This window comes from Aspergillus flavus, chromosome 1 (genome assembly GCF_009017415.1).
Source record: "Aspergillus flavus chromosome 1, complete sequence".
NCBI lineage: Eukaryota > Fungi > Ascomycota > Eurotiomycetes > Eurotiales > Aspergillaceae > Aspergillus > Aspergillus flavus.
The window spans coordinates 165,092-188,066 of record NC_092406.1 but is presented as its reverse complement, the minus strand read 5'-3'; the positions used below and the strand labels follow the sequence as shown (position 1 = coordinate 188,066).

Here is a 22,975-nt window from a genome sequence, read left to right as displayed (position 1 = left end):
GAAGCACTCGCTCTACCATTGAGACAATGATCAAAATAGAAGTCCTTATTTACATTATTGAAAACCATCATTGCTTCTAACTCACTCAATACACTTAACAAAGCAAGCTGGTCAGCTCTTCAGAGCGTTATGATTGAGACATCTACATACAAAAACAAGACCCCTCTCCCCAACTCCTACTGCGCACCATAACTAACGCCCTTCCATACCGACCTCGAGTCACACCCCAAACAGCCAAGAACATCTCACATAACCTCATTCCAGCACTTACCACGGCCTAGTGCCTTATCACAGTCACTGCCGGGGAAGTTCCTCCAGGTCGAGCCATTCTTCTTGCAGTTCGAAAACCATCCGTTGTAATCCATGCAGATGTCATGTCTCTTCTTGCACTTATTATTGTGAATGTTGAACTTGTCGCTGCAGTTCGGACCGCCATGGTTTTTCATGCAAGATTTCTTCCCGTCTCGCTTGGTGTGGCTGCCGTGATCATGGTCGAGGACAATCTTGTCACCGAAGTCGTAGACGAGCACTTTACCATACTGAGCGTGCGGCTTCGCGGCCTTCTCGAGGTAGATAATGCCATCTTTGATGATATTACCTTCAACACCCGTAATGGACTCGGTCTGTCTTCGGCCCAGCACAGAACTGTCGCCATTAACCTTGGTGAGCTCCAACTCGCCCAATGAGTTCGCCTCATGATATTGGCCGTCATGCTCGACAAGCGCTCCGTCGACTGGGAAATAGGCACGTAGGGTGCCAGACCCCTGATCGTAGAAGTAGTTTGGCAGATTTTTCCACACCTCTGGGTGATTGTTGTAGTGGTCGTTCAGATCGTCCAACTCTTCGGCGGGGATCTTGATGTTCTTGTAACCGACTAATTTGACGGTGTCATTACCGAGCGAGTAGTCTAGTGAGTTGATGTAGCGCTCCTCGAAGAGCCTCACATCTCTCTCGGAGAGAGGCAGGCCATAAGAAAGATTGGAGGAGATCGCAAATGCTGTCAGGGATAGCACCCTGGAAATGAATGAGGTCTTCATGTCTAACGAATATAGTCTGTTATCTTGGTGTTGGATGGGAAGAGTTTTGATGGTTTTGACATCTGTAGGCCATCTCGCGTCCTATTTATCTTCTATTTTGCGGTGGTGATAAAAGGATAATGCCATTGTTATTGGCATCTTCTTCACATACCCCCCTCATTAACACGAGCTCCTCAAGCAGATAAACTGTGTCACGCAGCAGACCATCCCAGAAACGACGAAGATTGTCCTCGTCACGACTAATTTAAGAAGTTATACGACGTCTCGCTCGAGTTCATATTCAGCCGTCTTCTTGGACGGAAGGGAATACGGATGTATTCATGTCTGAAGAACTATTTTTGGCACAGCCAAGATTGTCGATCGCGGGAGACTATTGCATCCAATCGTGTGTCAGTCTTTACGATGCCAATGCTGGATAGCCTCGCCGATTGTATGCGAATACGAACTCAGCGCGCTGGGTGCTGGTCTTGGCACAATTTGACGTCGTCTCGTATTAGTCTTCCACATGATCGTAATATAGCACACACTGATTTTGCCGTAGTAGTTACGGTCGCTCAATTATAATGCTCGAGGAGGTTGGCGTAGGGCCGAGGCATTCAGTCCGATCACTTTCTTTACGATATCACCTTGAAGATAAGCGACTCGATATCCAAAACTGTCATAGATTATCATGCATAGCATCGTATTCGGCGTTGACCTGGATTACCCATCGCGTGTGGTCAGTCCCTAGATATGTAGGATCCCAGTTGCGCCAAGCTCACACCATGCTAAATTGACATCGCATTATCTAGGCCAAGTAGAGGTGGATTTAATCGCGCACAAGACTTCCCCGGCTATTGTCTTCATCGTTCCTAGTTCATTAGGAGAGACAGGGACAAGAAATCGGCGAGGTAGCGAGCTCATGCATAAGGCAGGACACTTACAGAAAGAATCATGGATATCTATATTCTAACCCATATAGAGCCATGCCTAGGTGGGAGGTAGCCCGTCCCGAAGTAGAACATAGTTTGAGGGTGCGGTTTGAGCAGTACCCTAGTTCTCTGGATGACAATATATGGGGTAGGATAATGGAAATAGCAGCATGATGTTATCCTGAGGCAGTTCAGCATCTATGTTCACGATGTGGAGTTTTAAGCTCATCGCCACGATCACCTACACATTCTAGTGCCCGCATTCCAACTTGTCCTAATGTAACTGCCCTGTATATGACCGTGGTTGATATGTCACCATCTATTGTACCTATTAAATGGGAATAATTGAGTCAGTGATCCCATAACCTCCTTTTGTCAATATCTATGAGTTTCCAGAGACTCGTTTTTGAGTGTGCTCGGATTCCCGAGTCAACACCCCGCGATTGTTGTCTCAGGCAACAATTACCCCGCGATCTGCCGGGATCGCGAAGGGAATAAAGCCCTAAGCGATTCGCACTATTTCAATTAGATGATCATGATAAAAGTCGAGGGGAGGGCGCACCTTATGGTTACAATGAGCTCATACCTCAGACATATGGATATGGAAGGTTAGAGAAGATACTGAACTTAAGAAGCCGCGTGGCCACCCCGCTCTGCTACCAGCCTATATAAACCCCCCGGATATCCTTTTCAGTCTCCGCCAATCTCCAACAACAACAACAACTTTGAAACACTACTTGCAATCATGGCTACCGTGGTACCTAAATCTCCTTCCTCCTCCTTTCCTCCCCCCCCCCCCCCCCCCCCCCCCCCCCCGGGCTACGGTTTAAACTAACTGGGTATACTAATGAATCAGCCCGAAGGCTGGTCCAACAACCCAAGTGATCTGGATGAGTATTGGTCGACGGACGACAGTCCTGGAAGCTTTATCGCCCAGGCTTATGGAATCAACTCACCAGTGGGGTTGATGCGTACTACGGAGACTGGTGACGCACTGCACCTGTTTACCTCGGGCCAAACATACTACCTGTGGAATGAGATGGATGACACAGTCTTGAAGATTATCTCTCCAGCCGACCTAAAAGGTATCGTGCAGCTGATTGATGCTGAGAGTGTGTCGGCATTGGAGGTACAAGTGCTGGAGCCAAGTGATTGATAGGAAGGGACTCATGCATAGCTCGGCCAGCAGTCGAGTTAGTGCAGTGGGGATTTAGGTAACTACTTTTCCGCAAGAGCACTTGTGCGTGGGATGTTTCACACTCAATCAGCTCACTAGCAGGTATAAATCTGAAGTACATGGAATATACATGAATTAGGAAGTTTTCCAAGGCTCCTGTTATAGAGCTATGATCGGCTCTCATATTCTATCCATTATGCGCATCACTCCTTGTAAGCTAAACCGTTTGTATAGGAAATACTTCTTTATTATTGGAGTAGACTGAGGCGCTACCCGAGTAGTATGGTCAGTAGAAGGATGTTTAGCCTTTGTGATTTAGATCCATATCCACTGCCTCGAGCCACACTTCTCTTCCCGTCGCAATAGACCACTGAGGGTTGGCAGTCAAAATGTGAGTCTGTGACCTGACCAAGTTACATGTCCTGTTCACTCTGAAACTACCTTCGCTAACTGGAATATCAACACTACGACCTTTTGTTGGGGCAGTCTACCGAGCATCGATGCATCGCTACTGCATACTTGAAGAGACCGTTCCCTATTTCATACAGCATGTTTACCATATCTGTTCGCTGCTGGTGTGGCCCCAAGGTAGCCAATTCGACCTGGTTCTAAGCCTTACGTAATTATCCATATCGTTCATCCTCCTTCACATGGTTTTCAGAAATCATCAGTGCTTTAGAGGCCATAGCGGGGTAGTCGCAGTCGAGGATGTACAGAAGTCGGGGAGAAACTTCTACCGCAGTATTCTGGAAACCGCCACGGGGGAGAAGAAACAGCCCCGGAAACTCAATTAAATGAATGGTTGATGATCTCGGGCATGATTGTCTCTAATAAATTCATGAAATTAATATACAACCGGCAAAGGGAAACTCTTTCGCAAGTAAGCTTCTCTTCAGGCACGCCTGGACACCTTGTGGCCTGGACACCTTGTGGCCTGGTCGGCAGGGCAGCCGATGGTCGGGAGGGAAGCCGGTCCAGGTGATGATCCGATCATGGGACTGTCGACCACAAGTCCAGCCCTGACTAGTGAGTAGTTCTGGGACTCCACTTTGACTAAGAGAAACTAAATATAACAATGGAAGATAAATAAGAAAGATACTGTAGTAAAAGATAAGAGGATAAGAAGAAAGGGAACAGATAACGACCAAAAGATAGAGGCGTAGTACGAACCAGTCTATATGCCCCTCTCGTTTGCCAGTCAGGGTAGCCCTAATCGCAGTTTTTCTAGGACTCACAAATGCTATCGCATGACTGAAGACATAGTTTATATAGAAGTCTGGACGGACATGCCAAATCTGGAGAAATTATCCCCTCGACCCACATCTGTCCTTTCTTTGGTTCTCTACCCCGCATTAACTCAAAGGCAAAAGTTGAGTTATCTCAACCTGCATGACGGTTGGATTGGCACCAGGATTTACGCAGGAGCACACAGACCGAACAAAAAGAATCGGGCTGAAACTGCCCATTCAACCATGATCTCAGTAAAGCACCGGTCTCCTTCTTCCAAACCCATGGAAGCCTCACATAATAAAGAAAACCGCGTCAAGAAGCGCTCGTCCAATGCGTAAGTTGGGTCCCGGTTCTCGGCGTGCCGTCCGCCACGTCTCGCTAACCTCCAGCCTTATCACAGCTGCCAACGATGCCGAAGACAGAAGATCAAATGCTCGGGTTCGCAGCCGTGTGATACCTGTAGCAAGCGCAAATCAACCTGCACGTTCGATGATCGGGACCAGAAAATTCTCGTCACTCGGGGGTGAGACTCCTTGGCTGATCTCCTCGTGCGAAAGACGCTGCTGACCATTCTTGCCCTTTCCAGATATCTCGAAGACCTCCAGAGGCAGCTGGCGCAACTCAAGGGCGGCGAAGATGAAGTATTCAGTCCACAGAGTATGGAGCAGGAGCTCCGGCCTACGGAAGGGAAGGCGTCGATGCCGGACGCGACGGGACGTGCCATCCAAACCGATCCGCTTCTCGGAGGCGACGACTTGGCCGAAGGGGAATCGGAATGGAGTCAGAATCTCGAAGGCGCATCCCAATTAACAAACCCGTTGTCGTCGGGTCCGTCGACGTTCATGGCTGCGGCATCCGGTCGAATCTGTAAGTTTTGCCTCCATCGCCTCCCTTCCCACGTTCGCAGGGCTGACCCGGAGTGTGGAAGTCTACCTAGGAACCTCGTCCAACTGGTCCTTCGCGAGAAAGATCCTGAGCATGACACATGAGCATCTATACAACGCACCCCTGCCAACGGGGAGTCTCTACTTTGACGGGTCCGCATACGATCTGGGCTGGGATGGAACGAGGACCACCGTAACTAACGATATTCCCATGGCGCCGCCCCTAGACTTCTCCATCTACCTCATCAACGCCGTCAAGTTTCATGCGGGTCAGTTGTTCCACCTCTTCGACGAGGATACGTTCATGGGTGGCTTGTACGCCTTCTACGAGAATCCAGAGCATCAGATGGCGCATTCGGGCTTGTGGTATATTCATTACTTGCTCATTCTGGCCTTTGGCAAGGCGTTTGTGGTGCAGAGAAATCAAGGGAGTCGACCGTCCGGCTGTGAGTTCTTTACCAAGGCGTTGCAGCTGCTGCCGGACACGACCAACCTCTGTCGCGATCCCATCGTCGCCACCGAGATTCTCTGCTGCATTGCACTGTATCTGCAATCGCTCGACTGTCGCAACTCCGCCCACAATTATGTAAGTCGCGGACCCTCCGTATGACCGCCATGTCATTAACCGTGTAGATTGGCCAAGCAGCGCGCATCGCCCAGGCCCAGGGAATGCACACCGATATGTCCGCGGAGCACCTGGGAGACGCGATCGTCCAGCGATGCCGTCGGATTTGGTGGACCATCTACATCCTCGATCGCCAGATGACCTCGCTGATGGGGTTGCCACAATCCATCCGCGACGATCAATTACACCACCAGCTACCCTATTTCCCGGGATCGCCCCAGAAGGCGATCGCCCTCGGCATGCAAATCAAGGTGTGTCAGATCATGGAGGAAATCAATAGCAGTAAGCTCTCCACCGGCACGGTATCCCTGGCTTTTGCTGACGGTCCAAGGTGTCTATGGGCCGGATGGGCGCCTGAATCGGAATTTCCTCTTGAGAACCAAGAGCGCTCTCGCCAGCGCCGCCGAGTTGGTCACCGAGCTTCGAAAATGCTACGACTTGCGGCTGGACGAGTCCTCGATCAGCGGCGTGTCCCGACTATCGGCGCACCTGCATCTACTCTACCATCAGGTCTGACCGCTGCCTTCTTTGTCAATTGCTTGCATATTCCTGACCGTCTGCAGTGCATCGTGTTGGCCACCCGACCGGTATTATTCTGCTTTCTGAAGATGCGAATCCAAACCGCCGACAGCTCGCTCGAATCTCTAAACTCGTCGGCCAACGTGCGCAAGCTGCTGCAGGTCTGCATCGACTCGGCACAGCAAATCCTGAACATCCTTATCGTCCTCCAGCGACAGAATCTCCTCGGTACGGACCTCGCGGACTCCGGTATAGACACCGCTGACCGTCTTCTAGACAGTTTCCTCCCGTTTGACCTCGAAGCCACCTATACCGCCGCCGTAGTCCTTGTCACCGCCCCCGCAGCCGACGCGTCCCTCCTCGACGACTGGACTCCGTGGTTCCACACCAGCGTCACGGTGTTGGATGAAATGATCTCGCGCGGGAATCTGATCGCCGGGTTTCGCAAGTCGGAATTACAGCAACTCGCCGGAATGTTGAGCCATCTGGCAGACGATGGGGTCATTCACGGTACCGACTTGGCCAGGAAGGGGCAGCTGGACCGTATCATCTCCCGCCTCCCTTCCCCATCCACCCCAGATCGCGTGTTTGGAATATCGGAAATCCCCAATCTGCATCCGGGGCTGACGACGGCGGAGATCATGGCTGTGGCGGAGTCGATCGATACGGGGGATGTGGATTGGATTGCGCATGCCGTCACGGAGAATCACATCTGGTAGTTACGATTTGTTATGAGTAGCGATGATATCCCATAGAAATGAGACACGAATTACCTGCCATGATATCGACATGCGGTGGTTTCGAGGACGTTCGACGTTCTCTCCGCTTTCACACGGTCTTTGACTACTTTATGGTGAAAGGGAGCGACCAGGCTGCACGTGATCCCGGAAAGGCTGCCGAACGGGAGACCAACCGATCGGCCTGGTGTACCCTAGATTCATACTCAGTTGTTACACTTGTCTTACGATTGGATTGACTCGGATAGAACGAGATCCGTGGTAATGAAGGGCGTCGGTTTCTATTGTTTAGGTGATATATGGGTAGTCCCTATGAAGGCTCGAAGGTATTGGAGACGATGTGAAAGATGATGTGTATATATTTCCAATGATCTATGACCTTCTGTCTTATGAGATAGTGCAACGCTTCAAATACATCGTGAAATGAGAACAGTTATAACAATAGTGCACGTACGAGACAATCAAAGCTTCGGTTTGCCCGGTTGAATATCTTTGAATTCCCTCGTCGACCCAATCCGCCAGCTGACTGCGTCGCCCCACTTGCCATCACCACTCTGCTGGGGCTCCTTCCAGCGCCAGCGCGGAACGGGCTGTTGCTGGTCTTTGGCCTCGAGGAGCGCCTTCACCCAGCTACCGAACAGAGGGAACATCTTGAAACCATGTCCGGAGTCACCGGAGAGTAGAACCACTGAGTTCGACGTGTGAGGCACGTAGTCAATGATAAAGTCGGAGTCACTGGTGTCGGCGAACCAACACAGGGACTTCCGCACCAGCGGCCGATTGGCCAATGTGGGGAGAGTATGGGCCAGCAGTTGACGGATCTTGGCTTCATCGTCGGGGGGCACAAAAGCGCTGTCTGCTACAGATGGGGCATGCGAGACCCCGGTGGCGGGATCGGTGTTGACGTATCCTCCACCCATGGGACACAACTTCAGCAGCTGAGTCACGGGATCGGGCTCGAAGAAGAACCCCAGGTCACGGGCATAGGTGATGGGGATGCCTCGTAGCGCAGACGTCTCCTCCTCGGTCAGGTGAACGTGGGCGACCGACCACGATTTGGCCACGACTTGCGACCCGATGGCTGGCACCAGTTTGGCGGCTGCCGCTCCCGCCGCCACGATAACGAGCTCCGCCGGGTGGAACTGACCGTTCTTCGTTCGGAGGCCTGTGCTTCTGCCATTCTTGTATGTCACTTCGGCCACGGCGCCGTGCTGCTCTCCCAGGAAGAACCGGACGCCTGCCTTCTGCGTCGCCTGGTACACGGCTTTCAAGGCATTTCCGGAATGTGCGTACCCATCGAAAGTGTTGAGGTATCCATTCCAACCGGGAAACTGGCCGTCATACTGCCAGAACCGTTGTCGGATCTCTTCATCTTTCGCGAGGGGCACGACATGTTTTCTAAGCTCAGGGTGGTCGTCGGCGGCGGCTTGGAAGCGTTTGAGTGTGTCCACCGCCCTCTCGGGGGCTTTCCCCGAGACGCAGTGTAGGAAACCCGTCTGGTGGAAGTGTGGGGCGAAGAGGGGAGTTTTCCAGAGGGCGATCGCTTGCTATTCGGGTTAGAAGGAGGGTCAACGGTGGATGGGGCACGGGAGCTACCAACCATGGTCAAGTCGGTGTAAAATGGATCCTCATACTCGGCGCGCACAATCTTGTTCAGGTCATTGGCAGCGGAGGGGCGAGGAGGGATCTGGTCATCTTGTTCAAAGACGGAGATATTGTTATATCCATCTCGCACCAGATGGAGGGCCGTCGAGAGGCCGAAGGCACCGCCTCCGACAATGGCAATGGGCGTGGATTTGGAAACCATGATGGCCACTTCGTAGAATTCGTGATGCTGTCTCTACCCACCGTATAGGGAGTTTGACCAGTTCTTATATATACATGCAAGCTACCCAGAACGACCGGGAAGGAGGTGAATGCCCGGGAGCGTTGCCGGTCGAGGAACCAGATAGCGATAGAACTAGACTCTCTCGATAAGAGCTGGAGATGCGGGGGATTCCACCGAGCCCCACTTATAGCTTATCGCCCCATATCAATCTCAATCCTCGGGATGCATGCCGATGAGGGGTTGCATGGGTTCTATGGTCCTGGAGGATACGGTGTGCAACTGGGAGACAGCTGGAGATCGTGTGATGTGCCTGATCCGGAAAAAAGTTACAGACACTGCATCTAGAAATGTATTATTGGCCAATTAATAAAGAGAAAGAGAGCTACATATACACCAACACACACAGACACACGTACGGAGAAAGTCCGAGTGGGAGGTTATCCTCTACAGACTCACGATTATGGATTACTTGTGATATAGGTAAAAAGTAGACAAAAAGTAGACATCTTATGAGTTTACGACTATGAGATACGGGAATTATGCAAAATAGAATAAAGTAAAATAAAATAAAACGTGAAAACGTGAAATTTTGAAATCTAAACTATATGTACATCTTTCCCTTCATAATGAAATTCATGCCGTCATGCAGTTCCTAGTGGTTGCTAGGATAGGTGTAGCCCTCAACGGGGAAGAACTCCTCCTTGATCATTCGGGGGCTGGTGAAGCGGCGCAGCATGTCGGAACTACCGGCCTTGTCGTTGGTACCACTAGCACGGGCACCACCGAAGGACTGCTCTCCGATCAGAGCGGCTGTGGTCTTGCAGTTGATGTAGAAGTTGCCAGCGGAGTAGCGGAGAGCATCCTCAGCTTCACGGATCACACGGCGATCCTTGGCAAAGACCGCACCGGTGAGGGCGAAGCCGCCACCCTGCTCGTCGGCCTTCTTCAGGATAGAGCTCCACTCAGCATCAGGGTAGACGTAAATGGCCAAAACAGGCCCGAAGATCTCCTCGTCGAACAGGCGGTGGTCGAGGGTGTGGGCCTGGTAGACTGTGGGGTGAACGTAGAAGCCAACGGAGTCATCGTAGGTACCACCAGCCAGCAAGGTGAGAGAGGGATCCTTGTTGCTGGCATCGATGATCGACTTGATCTTGTTGAAGGACTGGCGGTGGATAACAGGGCCCATGAAGGCCTCAAAGTCCTTGTCGGGGCTGCCGATGGTGATGTTCTTGACACCCGACTTGAGGGCCGTCAAGAACTCCTCGGCGCGGCTCTCGGGGAGGTAAACACGGGAGGTGGCCGAGCACTTCTGGCCTTGGTACTCGAAAGCACCACGGATGGTGTGGTTGACGGCGCTGGGAATATCCGCGGTGTTGTGGATGAGATGGAAGTTCTTGCCGCTGGTCTCGCCGACCACACGAGGGAACTCGCGGTAGGTCTTGTTGGCGATGCCCTCGCCAATCTTGCCGTAGATGCTACGGAAAACGTCGGACGATCCGATGAAGTTCAAGCCAGCAAAGTCGCGGTGAGAGAGGGCCACGCTGGTGACCTCTTCGGCATCACCCGGCACAAACTGCACAACATCCGGAGGCAGGCCAGCCTCGAGCAGAATCTTGTAAACGAGGGTGCTCGCGTAGATGCTGGATGGCGAGGGCTTCCACACGACGACGTTACCCATCAAAGCCGGAGCGGAGACCAAGCTGCCACCCAAGGCAGTGAAATTGAAGGGCGAGACCGCGTACACGAATCCCTCGAGGGGGCGGTATTCCATGCGACTATAGGAGTTAGCCAGGGACTTTCTCTCCGCTGCGCCGGGCAGTACATACCTCCACATGCCATTAGTGTTCCGGGGGGGCTGCTTTCCCATCAATTCCGCCGCGAAGTTGCAGTTCTGACGGAAGAAGTCTGCCAACTCGGCCGCGGCGTCGATCTCACCCTGCCAGACATTCTTTCCCTGACCCAGCATGGTCGCCGCAATCAGCTCATACCGGTATTTGCCCGTGGCCAACTCGGCGGCCTTCATGAAGATAGCAGCGCGATCGACGAAGGGGGTCTCCTCCCAGCTCTTCTTGGCCTTGAGAGCGGATTCGATGGCAGCAGCGACCTGCTCCTTGGAAGCAAGAGGGTAGTTGGTGAAGGTAGTGGCATGTTCCGAAGGCATTGGTTGGTCTATCGACTGGGAGACCTTCTGGGCCACACCGTTGTAGAAGACTTCACTCTGGACGGGGAGTTGGGACCGGAGCTCCTTCAAGGCTTCTTCCACCTTGGCGCGCTCCTGGGAGCCTCGTGTGTAGAGAGGCTGCAACAAATTGATTAGTCGCGAGCAAGAATGAATTGAAACTCTGTGGTTTTGCACTCACGTTGGGTTCATTTCTGGCAGCGGGGAGTGCGAAGGGCATGGTCGCCTTGGTGCGGATCTGTAAAGTCGCGCTGGGGAAGGGTCGCAAACTGCGCGCTGAGGAGCGCGCACTGTTGGACAGTCTCATGGAAAGCATCTTAGTAGAAGACATGATTGATTGAGGAGATGAAGGTGAGAGTGAAAGCCAGAACCGCATTGAAGCTGCGGGCAAGCTCCATCTTATGAATTGGAGACTTCGGCAAAGCATCCGACGCTAAGTTTGGGGTTTCCCCACGCCACAACTGATAGCTATCATGCATCGTCGGAAGGGAAGCCGAGCAAATCGATACGTGTGACCGATGATAGAGAGTTCCTATTACTCATGGAGCGCAATGAAGTGCCCCTCTCGGCCGGTTCGCTCTCTCTCGCTCGAGGATGCTCATCCGGTGTGGAATGTTATGTACAAGGGCAACCGAGTGAACAACTATGCAGGAAGGAAGAACAGTATCGCAACCTCCCCAAATGAGCTATACAGCATCACAGACCCTTCAGGGCGATTGGGGTAGCTCCGTTGCGGGGAGACTCGCTGGAGACTTGACTGCTGCTGCAGTTTCGGCCTCACTGATTGCGCCGACAGTGACCATCATTGATCGGTATGCTGGAATTGACAGTGGTCGACTTGGGATCGGTCGCTGATGAAGATACTACAGAGCCCTTGTCGAACGAGCCGCGTCCGACAGACCTCTTCTCCAAAGTCTCCGATCTTACACTGTTGCTGCTCTGAAACGACCGGGCGCATTTGTCTTCTCCCGCCCATTCGGCCTGGTATGGACCTTGTATGGCGCGACTTATGCGGTCGCCAATGGAACAGAAACCATAACCAAAGAGATCTGTCCAGCCAGAGTTGACCCGATTACATTTGCAACCACGTTCATCGTCAATGTCCCTCTGGGTGTCTGGAAGGATATCCGGTTTGCGCAGCTTTTTGGAACTCAGATTCAATCCAGCGCAAAGGAAGCTCTTCGCGTGTCCAGTAGGATAGTCTCCAAAGCAGCCACTGCGACCTTCCTTCTCCGGGATGGAGTAACAATCTTTGGTTCCTTCACACTGGCTTCGTGGTGCTCGTCGGTTATTCCGGATAGTCTTGCCTCTCAGCCCAGTACAAAGACGATCATCACACAGATAGCTGTGCCCGTCCTGTCTCAAGTGGTGGCTACTCCTCTACATCTCCTCGGCCTTGACCTATACAATCGCCAGTCTGGGGTAACATGGTCGGATAGAATTGCTACGATTCGGAAGCATCTGCCGTCTGCAACGGTCATTCGCTGTGTGCGGATTATTCCAGCTTTTGGATTTGGGTGTCTAACCAACATCGGGTTGCGGGAGTTCTTCCATGAGCAGTGCGATTAATCTGTATTCGTTGAAGCTAAAGCCGGTATACCCCCGAGAGTCAAATACATAGAATGCATGAGTTATGAGTTAAAAATGATAATCGAGTTTCATTACTTCTATAAATTTCCTACTGTCTAGTATCGTTCAAATGACGGGTACCGTCCATAAGGCGCGCAATGGTTACGGCTTCTCGTAAGGCTCTCCCAACATGACCACGCACCCCAGCCTCCTCCATGACCATCAATCCTCCAATAGTACATCCCTCAGGCGACGTGCCCTGATCTCTCAGAACGGCCGGATGCATTCCGCTTTGCAGAAGGGCTGCAGTTCCGGTCATCGCCTGAACCGTCATGGTTCGTGCCAGGTCCCTCGGCACGCCAACCGCCACGGCAGCATCGATCATTGCGTCGACTATCACAGCAAAGAATGCGGGTGTCGATCCAGCCACCGCGGTCGTTGCATCCATCAGAGTCGGGGGGATGTGTACTGTCTTTCCCAGGTTGTCAAAGACCGCATCCGTGATCTTCTGGTAGTGTTCGGGAACTTCTGGCTCTGATATCTCGATGGCCGTGAGACCTTGTGAGACCGACGCAGCGATATTAGGCAGCGTACGCACTACCCACGCCCGACCTTCGGCGTTGCTCGTTGTGGTTGGACTGCCATACAGGGTGGTCTCAAGCTTCTGCCGGGTCCAGCCAGCAGCGACACTAATGAGGAGCTTGTTCGATAAGGCCTCCGTAAGGCTGGGAGTTGACAGCACCTTCTCGACGACAGCGGGGTCCACGCCCAAGACTACAACATCCGACTCTTGAACAGCCTTGATGTTGTCTCGGGTAACCGTCAAGCTTTGCGACTGGTGGGAGAATTGTGTAGTCAGGCGCTGCTCGGATTCTTGGCTCCTGACACATGCGATGAACCGTGTGAACGGGGCACTACCGTGTTTATCTTTGGGGCCATCGATTAAGCTCTTTAGAATAGCGCCGCCCAAGTTGCCTAGGGAATGTTTAGTGAGATTGCTGTGGTTGCACCGATGACATGTCACCTACCGCAGCCAAGAATACAAAGGGTAGAGCTCGCCATCTTAATGAGATTGAATGGTAGTGAGAATTACTTCTGCACTGGTTGCTGTCTATAACAAAGGACTTTTTGAAGAGAGTATAGGATAGTGGGGGTGCCGTAAGAACGGAGACGTTGCGAGTGGAGTTCAAGTCGGGCAGGCATCCGAACCGATAAGATAACCTGACGGCTTTGGACCCCGAGCCACGGATCTTCGACGATGGAATACCCCTCCATCATGACGCAGATCCATGGCTCCTCTTATTATGAAGTAATTCTACAAGAAAGAAGGGTGGAGGTAACTCACATGGTTTGTGGGACCAGGGCAGGATACGCGACAATATACGGAATACGGAGTATGGCCAGTGAAGTGAACTGAATTTAAGTCATGATAATCGTAAAATTTATTTCTAGAAAATAGGCTATGTTGAGAACGTAACAAGAGATTTCAATCTTCTGCCGACCTCCCCCTTCAATGCCCGATATTCATCCTGCGTTCTCGACACAGCATCACGATTCTCAATCGCGCGCCGGAGGAGATATGCCAGACACTCCCCCATTCCACCCCACGTGGAGCATTTGTAGACTTGGGGAGACCCATCGGGTCCCTTCAATTGTAGGAGACTAAAGCTGACATCGTCTGACATGCCGTGCAGCTGCGCGAAGCCAACAGGTACGGTGGGCAACTTGGCTGCCAGACGCTGCTGGTGGAGATGGTGAGCAGCCATCACGCTTTCCTTGTTGTGGCTCGCGAGGAAGAGGTTCACGGAGGGGAAAGCGCGGCCGTTAGTGGCTCCGAACTCTCCCAGCTCCTGTCGCAGTGCACCCTGGGCAATAGAGTTATATGCGTCGTCGGTGTTCTGTTTCGTGTCGTGAATCAAAGATCGATCGTCGGTGGCCATGTACGCGCCGCGTACCAGCTTGAGTCCAAGAGTGAATCCTTCCTCGCCAGCAGCAGCGAGATGAGTGGCCAGAGTAGTCGGGGTGCTCTTCAGATAAGCCTGGTAGGTGTTGTAAACGAGTGCGTATCCATCCCGGTTGTACTTGCGCATGAGATCAATTGTCACGCGGGCAATTCCTTTCTGGAAATGTTGAGATTCTGCATCAATCAGAATACGAGCGCCTTTATCCTTGCACTTTTGGCAGATTTCTTCCAATGCTTCGATCATCTGTACAGGAGGCAGTTCGCCGGCAGCGAAAGCTTCCGTCACGGCGGGTCCAGCGCCAGTTAACCTGAAGAGTCAGCAATACGTTGAGCACAAGGTTGTAATGAGGTACCTACTTCATGGCCAAATAATCATCTTCACCGAGCAGGTCGACTGTCTTTACCGTGCCCTCGCGCCAAGCCTCGATATGCTCACAATATCTCTTCCCGTTGCCATCTTGTCCCTTTCCCTGGTCCGTGGTGACACCAAGGCCTTGTTGACTCTTGGTGGAATGATCGAAAACCGTTTCTTTTGCGTATGTGAGGAGTGTGCCCCGGAAGCCGAGATCCTTGAACATCTGCACAGTGGCTTGGGTCTCTCTGCCATTTTCGCCGGCGCAGAATTGCTTGTAAAAGGTCCATTTGAGGATGGTGTGGAGGATGATATTGCGGTCGACGTTCAACAAAAGGCTATTGCCTGATTTAGACAGTCGAGATAATATCGAAAGAGACGGTTTGAGGAGGTATGGTTTCGAGGTGATAGCAGCCACCAGCAGGGATCTGAGTAACATGCTGGTCGGCAGCGCTGATAGAGGAGGAAGGGTGACATTGGGGGCACCCTTGGTTTCAGCCAACATCGAGGTCGACACGGAGCGCACTCTTAGTCGGCATTTGCTAACATTATTGAGCGGGGTGCCTACACCACATCGTGATGTGAAGGTTCCTAGGGTTGCGAGTGGCGCTGCCTTGCTGGAATGTATAAGAACCATTGCTTGGTATGTTCGTGGTATATGCAGACCAAGCCACAGAGAGAGTATCCAGCAAGATCTTATAGTGATGATTGTATCCCTTCTGATAGTCAAGCTACATCTATATATATACACGGCACCCTTGCTTATCATCCACTAGCCTATAGAACCATGGTCTCATGATACTCTATCGGTTGGCCTCCCGGGGTAGAGATCTGGACAAGCTGGCGACCCCGCGGGGTCATTGATAAAGAAGCCAAACCACGGTTCTGGCCCGCAAATGAGTGCAACATGACTGGGCATTCGCCGGTCCGATGGGAAGCTCTCCCGTAGATGCGTCTCTCCTACCGGTCTCAGACCCCGAGCTTGCTGGTAGCTGGAATCTGGCATATCTCATCGAATTGCAATCTATAGAGCCAATTGCACACGAGACATGCAGCCCCCAAACCTATCAGGTGATCATTCTCTTGTTTTTTTCCTTCTCTGTGTACCACTTTGTGGAGTAGAAATGCGATAGAAGACGGAACTACGCCCGGGAACCCTCATCGGAATGCTGTTACAAAGATACCGATCGATGTAACATCTACAGACGACAGACATTAAGTCTCCTAGTTATCGGAAGAATATATGTGTAACCTTCATGGATGATTCAGGCCTTCGACGTAGTCACGCCCTCAAACAGTATCAGGCAACTAGGGATTATACGCCTTAAACATGATTCTATACACAGTTCCTATTCTCCAACGAGAGATGCAGCGTCTAGAATTTGGGGCTGCTTTCAGGCCGATTACCATTGCATCGACGACAGCATCCACTACCCTTTCTCCAACGGTATCCACAACCATCAACCCTTTATAACACTCTTTAGTGGGCCGCGATAAGCACGGGTTTCACTGCCATATTGGGACCCCGTAGTATTGACTCTCATGAATTCTTATCATCTAAATTCTTCCGATGTAGACCAGCTGACACCGGCATAGCTTTCCGTCATGTATGGACATATAATTGCTGTATTTCATATGATAACAGCAAACCTGATTGCGTTTAACCAGGACCAATAGTAAGATTATCTCGAAGTGTAAGTGTCAAATATTTTCTGATCCATTGGGTTAAGGAAAAGTTCCATAGTTTCTTGGCCACCATAATTTTGCTACCGCGTCTGGTAAAGAAATCCGGACCTTCCGCTGCTGGGCCTACGGATGCCTACCCGACTGAGGTTGAAAGAAGCGTGAATGCTGATTAAAACCATAAGAGCTTAATGGCTCGCTAGTCCCCATTGCTAACTTCCTGTATATATGAGGATAACCACATTACCACACAATGCCCCCAAAATATGCCCCAAAAGCCCAATGAAGTGTAGATCAGAAGGACGGAATGGCCGGATGGGAGGGATTCAGCATTCAGAGACGTCATTCGAGGTCTTCCTGTCTCTGATGATAACGAGCTCCACCACTGTGACGTTTCCCCCGCAGTCTTTTGGCGATTATCATGAAAGGGTGGACCACGGATGCGTTCCCGAGCCCCAGTCAACCGCCGAATTATCTGAGACATTGATCATCGGCTGCGTACCCGATGGTCGATCTTGCCCACAATGTGGGTATGGAGTTTGCGGGGAAACATCGATATGACGATAAGGGTTTCTATTATGTTAGGCACAGCATTGAGGCTTCATCTTCTATAGGTGGCTGTGCCATGTTAGCCCGGCCGACGCTATCAGACACAGGCCCGCTCCGCTTGCTCAAACGAAGCGATGAGAACGACGGATCCCTACGCTAAACGAGGCTAACGAGGATGATACACTGGTTTAAAAAGGCACCAGCGTCCCACTTCGGCATTGGGACTCTGACCTCCATTTGGCGCTGGTTCGCACGTATTCCCCATGATGTCGAAAACCAAAGAAGACCCTAACGAGCTGGCTCCAGTCCCTTCCCAGACCGGGGAAGTTCGGGATATGCCCACCTATGTGACCGATGATGTGTTTGGTGAAGTCACGGAGAATGGTCCCAACTATCGTAATGTACGCACCTTGCGGAGGGTATCATCTCGTACACAGACTGACTCGCTGGTAGGTAGGATGGATAGGAACAGTGGCGCTCATGATGAAGTCCCAGATCGGCCTTGGGGTCCTTTCCATTCCAACCGCCTTTGACACGCTAGGGATTGTCCCAGGCATCATCTGCCTCATTGCTATTGCCGTGATCACGACCTGGTCGGATTACATGATCGGTGTTTTCAAACTTCGTCATCGTTCCGTCTATAGCATCGACGACGTTGGTGCGCTCATCTTTGGTCGTGTTGGCCGTGAATTTCTGGGGGCCGCCTTCTGCCTGTGTATAACTAGCCGCCCACGTATAGTGGAAGCCACTCGCTGATAGTGTGTTAGATTGGATTTTTGTGTCTGGCTCTGGGATGCTCGGTCTCTCCATCGGTCTGAACGCTGTCTCCACGCATGGGGTATGCACTGCTGTCTTTGTGGCAGTGGCTGCTATCCTCGGATTCATGTTTTCCAGCATTCGGACCCTCGGCCATATCACTTGGCTGGCGTGGGTTGGGCTTGTGTGCATCCTGACCGCCAGTAAGCATTCTCTTCCCTTCGAATTCCGTGGTTCTTGTCTGACCTGATCAGTCCTGATGGTGACCATCGCCGTTGGTATTGAAGAACGGCCCGCTTCTGCACCGAAAGATGGTGTGTGGGTGTCCGACTTCAAGATTGCCAATAACCCAAGCTTCAGCGAGGGGATCACGGCGGTCTCATCCCTAGTCTTTGCATACTCGGGCACGCCCGGGTTCTTTAATATCGTGTCGGAGATGCGCGATCCTCGTCATTATACTCGCGCCCTGCTCATCTGTCAGGCGGGAGTAACCGCGGTTTACACTACGATCGGCTGCGTAGTCTACTATTACTGCGGGTCGTATGTGGCTTCTCCAGCTCTTGGTTCTGCCGGGCCGACTATGAAGAAGATATCCTATGGCTTTGCCTTGCCGGGGTTACTAGTCACCACTACCCTGGTCACCCACGTAATGCCCTTTGCATAGAGAATCCCTGTACGCTGCATGCACTAACGGCTTCGTAGATCCCGGCAAAATATATCTTCATCCGCATCCTACGAGGTTCTAGGCATCTGACGGCCAACACGCTGACCCACTGGGTAACATGGCTCGGCTGTACCTTTGGCATCACCCTAATTGCCTATATCATTGCCAGCGCGATCCCTGTCTTCAATAGCCTCGTCTCGCTTATCGGTGCCTTACTAGGAACTCTCATGTCGTTCCAGCCCATGGGTTGCATGTGGCTGTATGACAATTGGAGCAAAGGTAAACAGGAAAGGTCACTCCGGTGGATGTTGATGGTCTGCTGGAGTGTCTTTGTGGTCGTTATTGGAACCTTCCTTACGGTTGCTGGTACGTATGGATGCATTGTGAGCGTGATTGATACCTACAATGCATCCGGTGGGTCAGCTGCTTGGTCGTGCGCTGACAACTCGAACTCAACGTGATCTCTGGTAGAGATTGCGGCTGTCTGTCGGGGACATCCTTTACGAGCTCAAGATATGTATATATTTCAATGTGTCAGGCAATTTCGTGTAATCTAGAGCGTAGGGTCACACAGGATACCTCTGGCGTTTTGCATAAAAGGCAGCATAAAAACACAATGACAAAACAAAAATGTTGTTCAAAAACGGACGGATTAGGTCATCATACTACAGTACCCACTGGCCAAGCCGGAACACGCTAAATTACAACCTCGATAGGGTGTCTTCCACGCTGATACGACCTGGAGTGGTGGTGCACACTCACATCCAACAACTCCGTAACTAACACTCCAGGTGGATCTCATTTGCTCCGGATGGAGTAAATACTAAATACTGAACACTTCCCCATACGCATAATCACATGCTTTATCGACGTGGAAGCATGTCAGAATTTGAATGTGGAGGGTATGGGAGTTATCAGATCAACAGAACCCCCTGGTTGCTCACACGATCATTACCCTAATTCTACTAAGAGATTCCACGCCATTATGGAGGACTTCTCCTGAATTGTGCTCACGCTGGGTGGAACATGACTGACGAGTCGTCTACTCTGCACGGATACGGAGTCAGGCTTTGAGAACTCCCAGAAGCCACACCGGGCGCCTGGCTTTCGGCAAAAAGCGGAGCCCACTTGCAGTCTCGCCCCGGTTGGAATGGTTGAGAGTTGCCAAGCCAGCTAAAACCGCTTGGAACGCCTCAATACCGAACCAATTCTGGTGGTTATGACCGAGGGCTTGGCAGGCACAGCTCGCCGGATGCGTCGGATTTCTTCCTCCTTGGAATGTGCAAATACAACGGTGCAGAATAACATCCCTCCAGGGTAGCAGTGAACTCCAGGGGGGAGAACCGCGGCTTAATATCTCCTCACTCAGGAGGTGACCGCTGATCGTTATCTCTACGTACGCGCATCCCTTTCGCGGCAGACGCCATGAAGACAAGTATCAGCCCTACGCCACGAAAAGACCTGACTGGCTATTGGACGCCACCACCATTTCTGGATCCTAGCTTTTCGGAGGTTTTGAATCATGAAAGTTGGCTTCCTGGCTCGGGGGTACATCATGGTTATTGGCTGCACTGGGCGTTTCGGTTGTAGGGCATGACGACGCTTGGGCTCCACTCTGGCGGGAACGGCAGATATTGACTGGGGAACCGGATGAATATCGTTGCCTATAACGGTGCAAGACTCCATATTAGGCCTTCAGTGTCCTTGGCTCGCTATGGCGAGGGATGTGAATTTTACCGAGAAGGGAGGAGGGAAATCCGTCCTTATCAGTGAAAAGGCCAAGTTTCTCGGACAGCGGTCACACACAGGCCACAGAAAGTTCAGAAACAGGCTATAATTATTATTAGGAACAGGGAAAAGTCAAAAAGGAAAAGAAAATTGGCATTATTGTGTGGCTGAAGTTGTGCCACCGTGCTCCACTTGGCAAAAGCCACCAGCTATTGGCTCAATTATTGGTCACTATCAGTTTGTAGAGGGATCAGATGTCCCCATGGTCGCGTGCATATGGAGATCATAATTTGATAGGCAGAGCGCATATCTTACTCATCGGAATTCAGTAATGCAGGCGTACTCGTTTGTCCATTTCTTGGCTGGATGGGGAGTGGTCCATATTTATTGACTGCACCCCCCCCCTTTCCCCCAGGCCCTGCCGGGCCCCTTCGTAGGGGAAATTATGAACGATCCAGACCATGGTGAGTAACATCTTCACTTGGTTCCTGTATGTCGCCAACCAGGTGTCCGACCTGTCCATCCAGCCGATTCAGCCTCAGGCGAGGTTGAGGCCGGGGAATCAACAGGTCGTGGCTCCTCCACCCAGCACAACTGAGGCGTTCGACACTGGTCCACCTATCATCCAAACACCGACGACTGAACCCAGTATCACACCATCACCCACGAGTCCACCGCCAGCGGAGGCTACCGCTGAATTCTGGGACGATATCATCACCGGCGTCTATGGAATCCCACCGTTGCTCAAGGTCCACGACCGAGCCGGGAATATAAAATGGAGTTGGGGTCGGGACGACGTTACCCAGGAGCTTCCGCCGTATATCAGGCACTGCCTGTATAGCGACGCGAACGATGCTACAGAAGTCAAGTGGATTAAGAACGGAACTGCCATCGCTGCGATCTACAGCGACCTCGTGCTAATGATCAACCATACCCCTGACAACCCGGAGACAGACAAACTGATCACATTCGCTGTCTGCCGGCAAAATGAGTTTCTCTGGAATGCTCATACCCTCGAGCCGTTGCCGGGAGATCGAGTAGCAGTCGGTACTACGGGTTCCAACGCATGGGACGGCATCCTCGTCTACAACTCTAGCGTCGATAACCCCCTGGTAGACGAGCCGCTGATCTTGCAGAATATCACGGGCTTGCGTGCCATACACGGTATGATTTGGGACGAACAAGAGCAGATGCTGTGGGCCGCTGGTACGGACGCTGCAGCCGATGGGTCTGACCCTATACCAGCGTACGGAACCATCCAGGGCTACCCCTACAACGCAACTACTGGCGAGCTGGAAGATACCGACGAATTCATGTACCGACTCCCGGAGGCATGGGATCAGGAGACGGAATGGGGTCCCGGATACCCATGGTGGTGTGGGCCACATGATCTCGTCCCCATTCCCAACGATCGAAAATTCTTGATGTCGCAAGATCGAGGGTTGCACGCCTTTGACCTGAACACCCGTGAATTCTTCCTCGATAGCAAAGGCGTGATTGATACGTATATGAGAGGGTTCGAGGTGACCACCAACGATCGCAAAGGCTTCAACCGAGCTGGAGAGTACCTGGAGCTACCCGAATCAGACCTGAAGGGTTTCAGCATGGCGCCGGATGGAAGCTTCGTCTACGTGCAGTCTCTATGGCGATTGCTTAGAGGAAACCACACGAACCTGGTCGTCGATGGTGTCCGACAACAGATCAACCTGGGGGATGAGATTTACCGATCGCGTTGGTTTGCAGACATCCCCGGTTGGCCGAAACCAGCTGCATAAGACCTGACCAGACGAGATTCCAATTCAACATTTCTATTCTCGGCAACCTGCATGCTATGACTCTCCCAGTGGGTACAGACATGGCACCGCTCTATGGAGTTGGTTGCGACGTGATCATAAATATCGACGACACGTTTGCAACCTCCACATCATCTCCGGAGTGAAATTGCTGAACCATGCCCTGCTATCGTGCCGGTCATGATGCGCGAGCATATCTTTGCATATACGTTTAATCGAACATACTCCAAAGAGCAGGAGGAGCCACAACCAAACGACGACCCACGAATATCACATCATATCCGCTTGGGAAACGGATATGATCACCAGCTCAACGCCAATGCGTGGTCGCATTCCCTCATCTCTCGCTTCGGATTGTATGATCATACATCGCCATGTATTTGTTAGGGGGAGGAAGATATAGAGGGAGATCAAGTCGATCTCCAGGACTGGATATACCCGATCGCGTGAAGTACATAATATTATTTGCATATGAACAGAATAAATACAGACATAATTGCATATATTCAACTGCACTTCGCTCGGACTCTCTAGTAGCTTCCTGTAACCTGCCTTAGCTACCGGACACATGCTGTCTAGCGCAAGGACCATAGTATTTACATGGTCTTTTATCAGCAAGGACGCTACACAGTCTAGCGTGTGGCTTACAGTACTAAGTCGGTCTTGGTAACGTCTAAACCGATTGTGATACTTTGGGCTTCGACTGAACTGGACACCCATCCCTAGCTAGCCCATGTCATTTACGCACAGAGGTCACTGTTATCAAGTAGCTGACCAGTCCCTACAGATTC

General features: G+C 51.7%; 10 protein-coding genes across 10 annotated transcripts; 5 read left to right on the top strand and 5 right to left on the bottom strand.

Moving 5' to 3' along the window:
* Positions 1-245: 245 nt before the first annotated feature.
* Positions 246-1,037, bottom strand: F9C07_64 (uncharacterized protein; the record flags this gene model as incomplete). Its single annotated transcript, XM_041284459.1, has 1 exon — positions 246-1,037. The coding sequence occupies one exon, from the start codon at positions 1,035-1,037 to the stop codon at positions 246-248; it is 792 nt and encodes a 263-aa protein (XP_041141774.1).
* Positions 1,038-2,568: 1,531 nt separating this feature from the next.
* F9C07_2133836 (Zn(II)2Cys6 transcription factor) lies at positions 2,569-9,516 on the top strand. Its single transcript, XM_071509127.1, has 9 exons — positions 2,569-2,705; positions 2,805-4,689; positions 4,756-4,878; positions 4,942-5,222; positions 5,284-5,825; positions 5,873-6,146; positions 6,196-6,374; positions 6,428-6,611; positions 6,660-9,516. The coding sequence occupies exons 2-9, from the start codon at positions 4,304-4,306 to the stop codon at positions 7,100-7,102; spliced, it is 2,412 nt and encodes an 803-aa protein (XP_071365392.1). The 5' UTR covers positions 2,569-2,705; positions 2,805-4,303; the 3' UTR covers positions 7,103-9,516.
* On the top strand, positions 2,796-3,104 carry F9C07_63 (uncharacterized protein; the record flags this gene model as incomplete). Its single annotated transcript, XM_071511449.1, has 1 exon — positions 2,796-3,104. The coding sequence occupies one exon, from the start codon at positions 2,796-2,798 to the stop codon at positions 3,102-3,104; it is 309 nt and encodes a 102-aa protein (XP_071365393.1).
* Positions 7,582-8,927, bottom strand: F9C07_61 (putative sarcosine oxidase; the record flags this gene model as incomplete). The annotated part of the gene is made up of 2 exons (XM_041289109.1): positions 7,582-8,667; positions 8,721-8,927. The coding sequence occupies 2 exons, from the start codon at positions 8,925-8,927 to the stop codon at positions 7,582-7,584; spliced, it is 1,293 nt and encodes a 430-aa protein (XP_041141777.1).
* A 249-nt stretch (positions 9,517-9,765) lies between the features above and the next one.
* F9C07_2278554 (delta-1-pyrroline-5-carboxylate dehydrogenase) lies at positions 9,766-11,676 on the bottom strand (the record flags this gene model as incomplete). Its single annotated transcript, XM_041289110.2, has 3 exons — positions 11,309-11,676; positions 10,775-11,247; positions 9,766-10,723 (listed from the first exon to the last, which is right to left on the bottom strand). Coding segments are annotated over exons 1-3 (1,677 nt in total), but the record flags the coding sequence as incomplete, so codon positions are not given.
* F9C07_2278553 (uncharacterized protein) lies at positions 11,677-12,776 on the top strand. Its single transcript, XM_041289122.2, has 2 exons — positions 11,677-11,939; positions 11,997-12,776. The coding sequence occupies exons 1-2, from the start codon at positions 11,773-11,775 to the stop codon at positions 12,694-12,696; spliced, it is 867 nt and encodes a 288-aa protein (XP_041141779.2). The 5' UTR covers positions 11,677-11,772; the 3' UTR covers positions 12,697-12,776.
* On the bottom strand, positions 12,777-13,937 carry F9C07_2278552 (putative pyrroline-5-carboxylate reductase). Its single transcript, XM_041289111.2, has 2 exons — positions 13,725-13,937; positions 12,777-13,671 (listed from the first exon to the last, which is right to left on the bottom strand). The coding sequence occupies exons 1-2, from the start codon at positions 13,756-13,758 to the stop codon at positions 12,806-12,808; spliced, it is 900 nt and encodes a 299-aa protein (XP_041141780.1). The 5' UTR covers positions 13,759-13,937; the 3' UTR covers positions 12,777-12,805.
* A 77-nt stretch (positions 13,938-14,014) lies between these two features.
* On the bottom strand, positions 14,015-16,263 carry F9C07_2278551 (putative proline oxidase Put1). The gene is made up of 2 exons (XM_041289112.2): positions 15,017-16,263; positions 14,015-14,967 (listed from the first exon to the last, which is right to left on the bottom strand). The coding sequence occupies exons 1-2, from the start codon at positions 15,778-15,780 to the stop codon at positions 14,157-14,159; spliced, it is 1,575 nt and encodes a 524-aa protein (XP_041141781.2). The 5' UTR covers positions 15,781-16,263; the 3' UTR covers positions 14,015-14,156.
* A 1,243-nt stretch (positions 16,264-17,506) lies between these two features.
* F9C07_56 (putative amino acid transporter) lies at positions 17,507-19,124 on the top strand (the record flags this gene model as incomplete). The annotated part of the gene is made up of 5 exons (XM_041289128.2): positions 17,507-17,644; positions 17,697-17,958; positions 18,011-18,202; positions 18,254-18,645; positions 18,702-19,124. The coding sequence occupies 5 exons, from the start codon at positions 17,507-17,509 to the stop codon at positions 19,122-19,124; spliced, it is 1,407 nt and encodes a 468-aa protein (XP_041141782.2).
* Positions 19,125-20,732: 1,608 nt separating this feature from the next.
* F9C07_2278549 (uncharacterized protein) lies at positions 20,733-22,743 on the top strand. Its single transcript, XM_041284468.2, has one exon. The coding sequence runs from the start codon at positions 20,853-20,855 to the stop codon at positions 22,164-22,166; it is 1,314 nt and encodes a 437-aa protein (XP_041141783.1). The 5' UTR covers positions 20,733-20,852; the 3' UTR covers positions 22,167-22,743.
* Positions 22,744-22,975: the final 232 nt, after the last annotated feature.